The 12,094-nt window shown below is 44.7% G+C and overlaps 1 protein-coding gene across 2 annotated transcripts in view; it reads left to right on the plus strand.

The window, feature by feature from the left end:
• KIAA1549L (KIAA1549 like) overlaps nt 1-12,094 on the plus strand; it is a 97,044-nt gene that overhangs the window by 39,251 nt on the left and 45,699 nt on the right. Inside the window, exons 11-12 of one of the 2 annotated variants that reach the window (XM_037040476.1) lie at nt 2,824-3,014; nt 9,419-9,543. In XM_037040476.1, coding sequence (XP_036896371.1) covers nt 2,824-3,014; nt 9,419-9,543 — 316 coding nt within the window. Of the gene's footprint in view, nt 1-2,823; nt 3,015-9,415; nt 9,544-12,094 lie in introns of both variants that reach the window. The other variant, XM_037040477.1, reaches the window with a different exon arrangement.

Below are 12,094 nucleotides of genomic sequence, written 5' to 3' on the forward strand. Positions count from 1 at the left end.
ACCTGGCTGGTGTTGGAAATCGAGCAACTTTATGTTGCATGAGATGATTGAATTCCACACTTGGGTGTGGTGATACTCGTTATTTTCTTCCTCAATGAGGTTGGGCTATGCACGTCGATTGCCAAAACCCTTTTCCATAGGAAACCAGCAGGGTGGAACTTTTTCTTACTGCATCCTTCTGTGTTGTGGTTTGCGAGAGGAAGGCCACCTGCATCGCTCCTCACGACCTCTGTGTGGGAGCACAGAGCCACCATTTTGCAGGCTCTAAGTACTGAACACACACAGAGACCATTCCTTCTGCTTACCTGTGCTCAACCTAGCCCCTGCAGTACCCAGCAAGGAACTCCAGCCCCATGTAAGTGTGAGGAGCCAAAGGAGAGAGAGTTGGAGGTGGGCCAGGGGCCAGAACCAGCTTGTCCTCCTTACTAGGCTCTTGGGAAGTCTTAGCTGCCATCAGAGACTCCTAGTCCCTCACTAACATGCCAGGAGTCTGAGCACAAAAGCAAGGCCTAGTACGGTAGGAGATGCCCAAAGAATCATGAGCAGAGGTTAGGTTTCTGGCTCCACGGATCAGCTGTGTGGTCCCAGGAAGTTGCTTAACCTCTCTGAACCTCAGTTTCTTCATCTTCATCTTTATAATAATACCTCCCTCCTTGATCAATAGTGAGGATGAAGTGACACGTGTATGTAATATGTTTGGTACTGTACCCGTGATATCAAGTGAAGCTACAGCGGTGAGGCCCTTGACAGTCAGGGGCCAGTTACATTCACCTTTGTATCTCCAACACCAAGCAGAGTCCCTGGCACAAGCCACTGCTCAATAACTATAGTTGGAACAAAATCAAACAGGATAACGGGGAGCTTGGGGTATCATGGAAAAGAGGTCAGCAGGAGATGAAGCTGAGCAGGTGGCTTCAGCCAGAAGTTGGAGGGCCTTGAATGCCTTGCTGTAGAGATTAGGAGTCATAAATCATTTCTAATGCCCTGATATGGTTTAAGGGAAATATTAGATTGGCCAAAAAGTTTATTCTTTTTTTTTTCTGTATGATGGCTCTAGTAGTGCTTAGTTGTCTTTAACTTCATTCAAAATAGTTTTGTTAGATTGTAATGTGACAGCTGTCACATCAGTGTACATTAAAAAAACATTAAAATTGGTAGATTTTTGTGTAGCCATGTCAATATTGAGGATAGGAGAAAATAAGCAACATTTTCTGCATATAATGCTTTGTTATTCCAAGAAAGGTAAAAATGCAATGGAAATGCAAAAGAAAATAGAATTGTGCCCTGGCTGGTGTAGCTCAGTGGATTGAGCACGGGCCTGTGAACCACATGATACGGTTCGATTCCCAGTCAGGGCACATGCCTGGGTTGCAGGCCAGTTCTCGGCAGGGGTGAGTTCGCAGCAGGGGATGCACAAGAAGCAACCATACATTGATGTTTCTCTTCCTCTCTCCTTCCTTTCCCCTCTAAAGATAAATAAATAAAATAAAAAATAAAAAGAATTGTGCAAGATTTTACCAGGTGGGCCACAGTCCTAGACCATTAAATCTAGCTGGAGCCTTCCTGTTAATATTTCTCAACTAAATTAGCTGCTGAAGAAAGAACTTCTGATGATATCGAGTTCTGGTAGAACCCAAATGGTGGAGGTTGGTTTCATCCCTACATTTTCTTAAAGAGAATCACTGGTGTCCATTTCAGCTGGACTGAGATTTAGCAGCAAGGCAAACAATATTGACTAATATCAATGGAATGCTTACTAGGTGCCAGGCACTTAGCTAAATGCTGCACTTGAAATTACTTACTTAATCCACACAACATCCCTCAAAGATGTTGCCTGTCACTCTCACAGCCATACACATGGTGTCCTGTTCACACTATTATGATCTCCGTTTTACCAATGAGGAAGCTGGTGTGAAGGGAATTTCAGTAACGTATCCATGGTCATCCAGCTAATAAGTGGTAGAACCCAGGCAGTCTGTTTTCAGAGCTCTAGCTACTAACCACCCCATTGTACTGCCTCAAACCTGTATTGTGCTGCTTTGGAGTGTAAAGCAGAATTCACTCCCAGGAATTGTTTAAACAAGCCTCTTGGTTTTTCATTACTCCACCACCGATAGATGTCTGTTGGGTTTTGCTCACAGCTGCCCTTTTCACTTGGAATTTCAGACACTGTACAGTAAAAGCCTTGCTAATTTCCCAGTAATGAACTATAGGGGAACCAACTTGCTTAAGGGAGAGTCTGGATTAAATAGCGAGTCCGTAAGTTCCATGTGGTGGCATGTTTCTTTCCCTCTGTTTGCAGAGCTGTGCCTCCACTTTAATACTCAGGGTGGTGGAGGTGAAACAGATTACCTTCACTTCTCAGATGAGAAATTGAGGTTCTGTGTTCAAGCGACTTGGCAAAGTCACACACCCATTATTGCACAAGAGTTAAGAGATGGCAGAACATTCCCAGGTAGGAGAGAATACAGAACCTGTTTAACGTACCAATGGACAGTTTCCAATTAGCCATATCCAGAGACTTAAAATTAGTGGTCTAAAATCCCCGCATGAAGTTTGTTCTCACAGACATTTTTTTGCATCTTGTTTTCACTATTCATTTTTCTGAGTAAGTCTTATCTATAGAGATTCTGAAGCTAGGTGGAATTACCATGGAGTCTGATTTTGCAGAGACGGATTATGATGGAGATGAGAAAACCCCTATTTATCAGAAAGCTGAGCATGGTCCTGACACCTGCTCTTACCCACCTGTCTTCTCTCAAAGCCGTGGTTAGAGGCGTACTGTGTCAGAAAGACGACTGCAAATCTGTTTCCTCTTTGCAGCCTGTGCAAGGCTTTGATTACGCCAAACAGCACCTGGGCCAGCAAGGGGCGGATGAGGAGGTCATCCCCGTGACCCAGGAGACGGTGGTCCTCCCACTGCCCGTCAGAGATGCTCCAGCCTTGCAGGAGAGGGACGTTGCCCAAGACGGAAGCACCATCAAGACAGCCAAGTCCACCGAAACCAGAAAGAGGTAGGCAGGGGGCCCTCTTCTGCCTCTCCCTGTCAGCAGGAGATATAATTGGTGGTGAGAGGAGCCAAAGCCTTCAAGTTAATTCCACTGTTCTCTTTGAAAACCCCCCTTCCTGCTCATTGTGAATGTTTGAAAAGGAGACCGAAGGAGGTGGGGAGAGTCACACCTGCTTCTCGCGAGCCGCCCTGCGTAAGGTTTTATCTCGCAGATGGACCACAACAGTGGAGCTTTAGCTCTTACATTTGCGATAATGAATTTGGCACAGACATTGCACTTAAATGTATTTTAACTTACCTTAAAAGTGATTCTTTTGATTTAGCATGTGTAGTTGTATTTTATCTGGCAGTTCCTCAGTGGTTTAGGATTTTAGTTTGAAACCATTTATTGAGTTTTTACTATGAACACAGTACGCTGACATGCGTTGGGAGGACTACAAAGTGGTTTAAAATTGTTTCCTGACTCCAAGGATCTTGTACTGGAAAGACAGAGAGAGAAATAGCTAGAATACCAAGCAGGATATGCAGGCACCCCCAGGGGAGTCTGAACAAAATGTCAGGGGAAAGAGAGACGTAAGAACTTGACTCTGGTGAGGAGGGATGTTGTGGAGGAGGCTGAGTTTTAGCTGGGCCTTGAAGGCTGAGAGGAGCGTCAACAGGTGGGAAGAGATAAAGGCATCCAGTCCAAAAGAGCCAGGAGAGAAGGGACAGGTGTGTCCACTTAATGGCAGGTGTCCTTGGAGTTTAGAGTTCACAGGGACTGGGACGTAGTGAAGGATAACAGCAGAAGATAGATTAAAATTGTGGAGGGTTTTAACTTCCAGACTAAGGAGTTTGACCTTTATGCTCTGGCCAATGGTAAGCCACCTCAAGTTCTTCAGGAAGACAGTAACGTCCAGCCTATACCTGAGAAAGATGACACAGGTGGTATTGTAGAAGATAGATGGGAGAGGCTAGGCCAGAAGACTCATTATCTTATTATAAGGACTTAGCAGTGGCGTCATAAAGAGGTAATGACCCCTATGGGAAGCCCTGTTGGCCTGCTAAACCGACTCCCGTTGCCAGCCCCCTTCCCCCTTGCCTTGAGACTACAATAGTTACAAAAGCTACATCCTTCCAGCCTCCTTCCCTCTTTCTTTCCCTTTACCTAACAGATATGTATTGTTTGTTGTGTATCAAGCACTGGGGATATTGCAGTGAACAAGACAAAATTCTTGCTGTTGTGGGGCTTACAGTCTGGTGGGGAGAGATAGACAATAAACAAACAGAAATAGATAGACAGTAGGTCGAATGGTGATGAATATGAAGAACACCAAAGCTGGTAAGGGGATAAGGAGATGGACAGAGGGAAGGTGATGCTATTTTAGCAGGAAGTCGGGGAAGGCCTCAGTGATGGAGTGACATTTGAGAAAGACCCGATTGAAATGACGAGTGAGCCTCGAGGCTATATAGAGGAAGCTGGAGCAGTATGTGCAAATCCCAGAGACGGTACTTTTGACTTGTACAGAGGAGAGCAAGAAGGCCAAAGAGGCTGGTGTTCAACCTCGGAGGAAGTGGTTGAAGCCGAGTCGGAGAAGTTGCCTGAAGTTTGATCCTGTCAGACCTCTTAGACCAAAGTCAGGACTTGAAATTTGTTGTGAATGAAGATCAGAAGTCATTGGAGGGTTTGGGGAAGAGCAATGACGTAATGTGACTTGCTGTTTTAAAGGCTCACTCAGGCTGCCGTGTGGAAAACGGACTATAGAGAAACAGCATAGAAGCAGGCAGCCCTGTTAGGTGGCTATTCTAGTCCTGTTGAGAGACAGTGGTATGGGGCGTGGTTGGAGTCTAGAGATGTTTTGAAGGAAGAGCTGACAGGATTTGCTGAGAGCCTATTGTATTGTAGGAGAATGAATTTGCCGTGTATTATGTGGGAGAAGACTTTGTAGGGGACAATCAAGAGTTTAGATGTGAAGTTTGAGATGCCATTGGGCATGTAAGTGGAGGTGTTGGGAACTCAGTTAACCGCATGAATCTAGAGTTCAGAGCAGAGGGCCAGGGTAGAAATGTGGATGTGGCAGTGGTCGGCGTTTACATGTGTAAAGCCAAGAATCTGGATGGGATCAACCACCAAAGCATAGATAGAGAAAAGGTCTGAGAGCTGACGCCTGGAGCATTGCAATGACTGCAGGCCCAGATGATGAAAAAGAATCAGCAAAGGAGACCAAAAAGTGTCAGGAAGAAAGGCATGAGAAGAACAAAGCAAGAGCGGAATCCGAGAAGCCAAGAGAACAGAGTAGTCTGAGGAGAAAGGGAAGATGGTCCGCATCAAATACTCGAGTTTTTGGGTTGGAGCCAGGAGCAGGGCTATGTGCGTTTTCCCCAGGAGTTTATGGTAACTCAGAAACAGGCACAGAGAGACAGGCAGTTGGATTTCAGAGGGCTGTGTCAGAAAGAAGGCTCAGGGCATGTGGACTAGTTACCTGCTGCTCCACAACAAACCACTCCAAAGCTTAGCAGCTTAACAACCATCCACTGAGCTCAGGGACAGTAGTGTTTTGTGGGGCAGCAGTTTAGTCTGAACCCAGTCGAGTGGTGGCTTTGGTCCAAGGTTGGCTTGGCTGAGCTCAGCTGGGGTTGCTCACGCATCCGCAGTCAGGTGGTAGTCAGGTGGGCTGCCTTGTCTGGGTTGGCATGGGTCTCTCATCTCCCAGCAGGCCAGCCCTGGCTCCCTCTCAGGGTGGTTACAGGATTCCAAGGACATCAGGAAAAAGCCCCAAAGGGCAAGCACCTCTTACGTCTCTGCTGTTGCATATTTGCTACTGTCTTATTGGACAACATAAGACATGTGGTCAAGTCCAGAGTCAGTGTAAGAGAGGACTACTCAGAGCTTGGTTACAGGGACATGTGGACAAAGTGGGACCATTGCAAACTGTCTACCCCACAAGGGGGATCCTAAGCAGGGCAGAATCTAAACATACAGAGAAACATACATCTAGTCCTGTGATAGATGATTTATCTGAGTTTCCTGGCAAACAGTATTACCTACAATAATAACTCTCATTACGATTTTTACCAAGTACAATAAAAACATGTTAACAACTTATTTATCACCTATTTAGAGGGCAATGAAAAGGAATAAATAGGATTACTAAAATTAGGATATTAGTATTGCCAGGAAGAACATTCTCTTCTACCCATTCTAGTTGAGTAGTTTAAGTTGTGTAAGTTTCTTTTAAAAAATTGGTTTTAGACAAATCATTTCTTTTTTTTTATTTTAAAAGTTTATTTCAAGCATTTCACCTTGAATTAGCAAGACATCTACTCTTGCTAGCAAAATTTAATTACCTCCAGGTTTTTATCAACAAATACTAGTGTATGAAACAAAAACAGATAAAGAAAATGCCTACATTGCTGAGTGATTTCTAAATTTGCTTCATGATTTTACCGTAAAGGTATAATCTGGCTGTATCATTGCCAAAGGAAAAATTACACCTCTGTTCAAGTGCAGCCGACCACGGGAGTCTGGTCAGTTGGGAAAATTTTAAGATGCCAGACCCGAGAACAAACCCCTCATGCATCTGCGTTTCTGACTTTCCCGTCAGTTTCCTCATTCCTGCGAGATCAGGACTGCGTGACCTTTCAGAATGGGCCTGTTAGGTGATCCGAAAAGTTTCGCAAGTGAATAATAGGGAAAACCAGTGATTTGGTGGTCATTAAAATATCTCACTGTTCAAAACTTGTTTTAAAAGTGAAGGAAAATGAGCACTCAACCACTTGCAGACAACCAGACAGACATAGTGAGTCCTTTGCCTTATGTAGGCTCTGCTGATGCTATTTTGTTGGTCCACAGTTGGGATTAAGGGGCAAGGATGGAGAATCAGCCATTCGCAATGCTTGCTTCAGTGCAGTGATTGGCCATAAATGTTCAACAATTGATTAATCCTCACCGTAAGATTTTTCTTCCAGTTTTCATCTACACCCACATCCTCAGAATGGAGGCTACTGAGGTCGGTATCCCAAAACTGCCACCTCACAGGTGACATCTTGCTTTCAAAAACATCTCCGTGACTGTCATGTGAGTGGACACACATACACATACAAATCTCACTCTCTGTTTTAAGAAATTTTGAGTTGATGGCTCCACATAAGCCTGCCTATAAACTGATGCAGAGTAAAGCAAAGTACCATATTTTTCAGACTATAAGACACCTCCCCCTCCCCAAATTTGGGAGGAATAAAGGTTGTTAATGCTGCCGCTGAGTTCTGTTTACATTTACATGGGTGAAATATTATGTTATTTATGTTATTAAATATTTTACCACATTTTTTTTGCTTTAAAATTTCTTTTCCCCATTTTCCTTCTCTAAAACCTCAGTGCATCCTATGGTCCGAAAAGTAAGGTACTTTTTTTCCTCTCTCTCCAAAAATTTGCTCACTCACATCTTCCCTTGAAGAGAAACAGCCAGAAAATTGTTTCAGGATCAAATGAGGGAGAGGGTATGCAAATGCTGTGAAAACCATTAGGTAACCAGTGAGTGTAAAATAGATGAAAGGCTTCTGCCTTTCCCTTCCCCCTCCTCGGGACCTCCCCGAGTAAAGCCGGTTGGAGGAGTGCGTGCCATTAACTGGGAGCTTCTGAAAACAACCAAAGGACATGTGTGCGCCCTGCGTACGTGTACTTGTACTTTCAGTATTCTGCAGCCCCATAGGTGAAGAATAAACGAAAGATAGTCCATACGTTAATATCTTATCCATATGTTCCCAAACTTATTCTTTATATTACTAGTTTTATAGGAAATTAAGAGATTTTGATGGTGGAAGAGATCTATAGCAAAATAGACTGGGAAATGCTGAATTAAACAAAACGAGATGAGTCTCTGTGGGACAGGACCGGTCCGAGCCTTCGATGTGTACATGTGCATTAGGGATATCCACAGAAGGGACAGAGTGAACAGCACTTCCCTAACGTACTTGCGTGCGGGGCTTTGGTGAGGAGCATCGCACTCAGCCCCAGCGGTCCGCTCTTGGCAGACTCTGCCTTATCCCGGGGCTGTAAGTGGGCACTATCATTGTTCATGATTTTTAGGGTGCTAAAGGGCATGGGAGTGTACCGAACTGAGAATTCTAAATTCCCAGAGGAGGAGGAGAGAGGAGGAAAAGGGGCGTCCATTAGGTCAAGTGCTACATTTCACTATAGTACATGTCCATTGTAAGGGCCGATGCCGGTAGGTTCTGAATCTGGCCAATTGACAAAAGACAAACCAGAGCTTTGATGAGACCCAATATCTGCCTCCTCATTGTCTCCCACAGAGGGGAAGGCAGTTGGTCTTTATGCTCAGCCCACCCATAGGCTGGCATGGTCTCAGGCCCGAGGGAACAGGAAGTCAGAAAGGCTCTCAAGAGCCTCATTTCCCACCGGGTTCCAGGAAGCCAGAGTCCAGCCCCTGAGGAGGGCAAGAAGACCCAGTGGCTTACCCCTGCTTCAGCTGGAACACTGTAGAGAGACGGTAAAGGGAAGGTGCTCTGACATGTAAAGAAGCTCCCTACCTGCAGGGGGAGCTCTAGCTTCCAGAACTGATGTGCCACCTCCCAACACTGCCCTGGGCAGAATACTTCAGCTCCTTGAACTTCACATTTCTCACTAGCTAAACAAGGGTGACAATCACCAAATCTGTGGATTGTTATAATGATTCCTTAACAGTTTCAAAAGTGTTCAGCATTGTCCTTGACCACTGGTATTGCAGTTGCTCCTGATGCAGAGCTCTTGGAGAGAGTGGGCAGTGTTAGTTTCTCTCTGTGTCTGTACAATGAATGCCCAGTACAGAGATGGCACACATAAAGTATTTTCTGAATGAATAAATAGCTCAGTTGGTAGTTTCAAATGGAAGTGGTTAGCAGTTAGCAGGGTTAAGAATGTATGTGTGTGTGAGAGAGAGAAAGAGAGAGAGAGAGAGAGAGAGAGAGAGAGAGCTTAACAGTGCAGTGACTTCATGTTTAGTAGTCAGGGTATATCCTGTTAAGAGTAGCCCAAGAGAACCGTGATTCATACTTGTCCCTAAAGATGCTGTGTGAATCAAATACTCAGCAACACTCTCCAAAGCGCTGTGTTCTAATAAGAGGACATACTTAAAATTCCATCACCACCATTTCCATAGTCACTGGGGGTTAATGAAAAAGAACTGAGGCCTGCACTCACTGAACTTCTCTGCACAGCTAAGCACCAGTCAGTGCGCTTCAGAACAACTAGCTACGGAACCCGTGCTGTAGTATGGATTTATTTTTTTAAATTTCTGAATCATTTCTTCTTTGTGGATAAAACCAGAATGAAAGTCTACAGACATAAACTGTGTAAATAAAATAACCTTGAGAAGAGGCTGCTCTGGTCGGAACTTACCATCTCCCTGTTGCTATGGTTACCTCCAGCAGGTCGCCCAGTGAGAACGGCTCTATCATCAGCAACGAATCAGGGAAGCCCAGCTCGGGGAGGCGCTCACCCCAGAATGTAATGGCACAGCAGAAAGTGACAAAGGAGGAGGCAAGGAAGAGAAATGGTGAGAAGCCTTCCCTGCCAAGCACCACCCCTAAGCCCATCCCACTCATCCGTGCTCACAAGCCTGCACATGCTCACACCTACCAGTGTGCTCTCACCCTCAGTTCTTCTTTCTGTTGCGTCCTAAAAGGTCAGAACTCAGCTTCCTACCTACCTGTTAGGTATCAGCTTACCTCCCTCTCTGAATTATTCTGCCCCCTGTTCTTACAGAACCATGCAGGGCCTTTAAAAACTAGGCAGAATGAACTGAGGTTTGCATAGAGATTTTTCTAATTCTAAGGTGAATAGACATTTCTAACACCAGGTCCACTAGGGTGGCAGGTCTCTGAAATGCTGTCTGTCTCGGAGATTTCCCTCCTTTTCTTGCTCTGACTCCCAGATATGTGTCAGCAGTTCAGTCTGGGCCAGTGAGTCCAGATATTGCAAATGCACCTCTCCCAGGAAAAACAGCACAGAAATAAACCCGTCATTGTAAACACAAGCCTGTGCTTCTGCCTTTGTTCTCCAGGGAAAGTTAACTTTGAGTTTCTCAAACAGATCTTCTCCCTCCTTATAACAGTTTGGTGTTAGGGTTTGTTGGTAGTCCTCGGAGCCACCCAGCTGTGCTGTGGCACCATCTGCAGCTCACATCTGTCGGTCACCTGTGCAGCCTCCTGTCCTCCTGGTCCTGCCTGTGTTCTCATCTGCCTCTCCACTGGGTCCTTCCGTGGAACCTACACTTGTCCTTTTTTATCAAAGGGCTCCACTTTGATAAAGTATTATTTGTCATAATACTAGGTTAGAGTTCACCAGTAAAAATCAGTAGTGTATTTTATTGGTATAGAGGGTGGAAGGAAGGAAGGAAATAACACTGAGTAGAATCGTGGAGTAAACAAAGGCATCATATTGTCAGCTTGCAAAAGGCGTTTGTAACTGTGGCCTCTGAGAATAGACTATTCTCTTGGTATGGAATATTCAGAGGCTGTTGATATTTGTCTCTGTATCCATTTTAGAGGTTAGAGTTACTAAGGTTGACTAATAAATGTTCACGTACCAGGCGGTTCTAAAACTGGTCTTGTTTCCCACCAGTTTTGTTGCATTTGTAATTTCTAATATTCCACTTTTGTGAAAATAAGAACTCTATAAGGGAAAAAAACACTATCCTGCCAGCAGCGTGGCTGGGATGGGTCCTTGTAGCCCAATGGCCTCATTAGTTTCCACAGGTGCAAGGCTAGTTTAGGGTCTGTTCCAGGGTGGTGTTAAAGTGTAAGTGGGGAAGAGAGATGGGAAAGCTAGGATTTGGAAAGCAAAAGAATTTGGAAAAATTTCAACCAAATACAGACACTTCAACTTCTGAATTAAAACCAACATCACCGTGGAAAAAAGTGTTTTCCAGGAGAAGAGTTAAAAATGAGTGCCAGATGAGAGCACAATATTTGATGTATTTAAATCTTCAGTCATCGAGGAGCAAAAACTTCCATAAACCCTTATGTGTGCACCTTCCTTTAAGTCACTGGGAGATTTCCCTGCCGAAGCTCAGAAGCTAATCAGACCTTGCCTGCCAATAGTGCACTGGCCCAGACAGAGCAGGACAAGGACGAGAGCGTTTAGAGGAGGAATTGCCACCTCCTTAGCAGGGGCCCCTGGGGATGTGTCAGCGCTATTAACTCAAAACCAGTCTCAGTTTTCTTTCCTTACCTTCCCAATGAGGTGAGGACTTGCCTGTTATCTGATAAACGACACCAGAGGGTAGCAATGCTAGTTATATATTGTCTCTGCGTGTTATTGGAAATTCCAGAAAAAAAGAGCGCGCTTCCTGTGAGAGCGTTTTCTGCCTCAGATGGGCGGGCTCTCCCCACCCATGCCAGTTTAAACATGAAGAAATGAAATCTCCCTCCCCAGCCTAATTTGCAGAAATTCAGACCAACAGTGGAACTCAGATACAACCAGATCCAGGCTGTTGGTGTTTACTAGCGTGATGGCGATAGTCCCCAGGGCACTCCGCGGTTTAACTGTGGCCCTGTGTTTAGCCTTCTCCCCTGCTTTTTCTTTAGGGACTAATTATGCACTAAATATTCTCATGAACCTGCTGTACCCACACAATATTCTGGTATTCGTATTTCATGTAATGTCCTTTCATGCATTTTTACATATAGTCTTTGGGGGGAAGATAACTAATTACTTCTCTCTTAAACCTAGAGGGATTGTTATGCAAATCTGAATATGATTATTTTGAGAGTGAGAATGAAAAAGAACTGTAGTTTGTACAGTTTCCAGAGTGTTCTTTTCTTTCTCCTTACAGTTATGCACCTCCCCATACCCTGTCCAGGGGGCAGGGAGTGAGGGTGTCACAACCCAGAAACAATAAAAATGTTAAGTACTGACTCTTCGTTGGAGGGGTTTAGCCATAGCATGTTCTGCCTGTTTACCTGTTCTGCAGACACTAACATCTCCTTTCCAAGTCAGGAAATTTTAGCTGTTCCTTTAGTCATCGTTTATTAAGCAAGCCTTTACTGAAAGCCAGCCACCTATGAGGCATTCTTAAAGGTAATAGATATTGCCTTTAATCAGAT

Source organism: Sturnira hondurensis, unplaced genomic scaffold, assembly GCF_014824575.4.
Source record: "Sturnira hondurensis isolate 20B ecotype Veracruz unplaced genomic scaffold, ASM1482457v3 Scaffold0002638, whole genome shotgun sequence".
NCBI lineage: Eukaryota > Metazoa > Chordata > Mammalia > Chiroptera > Phyllostomidae > Sturnira > Sturnira hondurensis.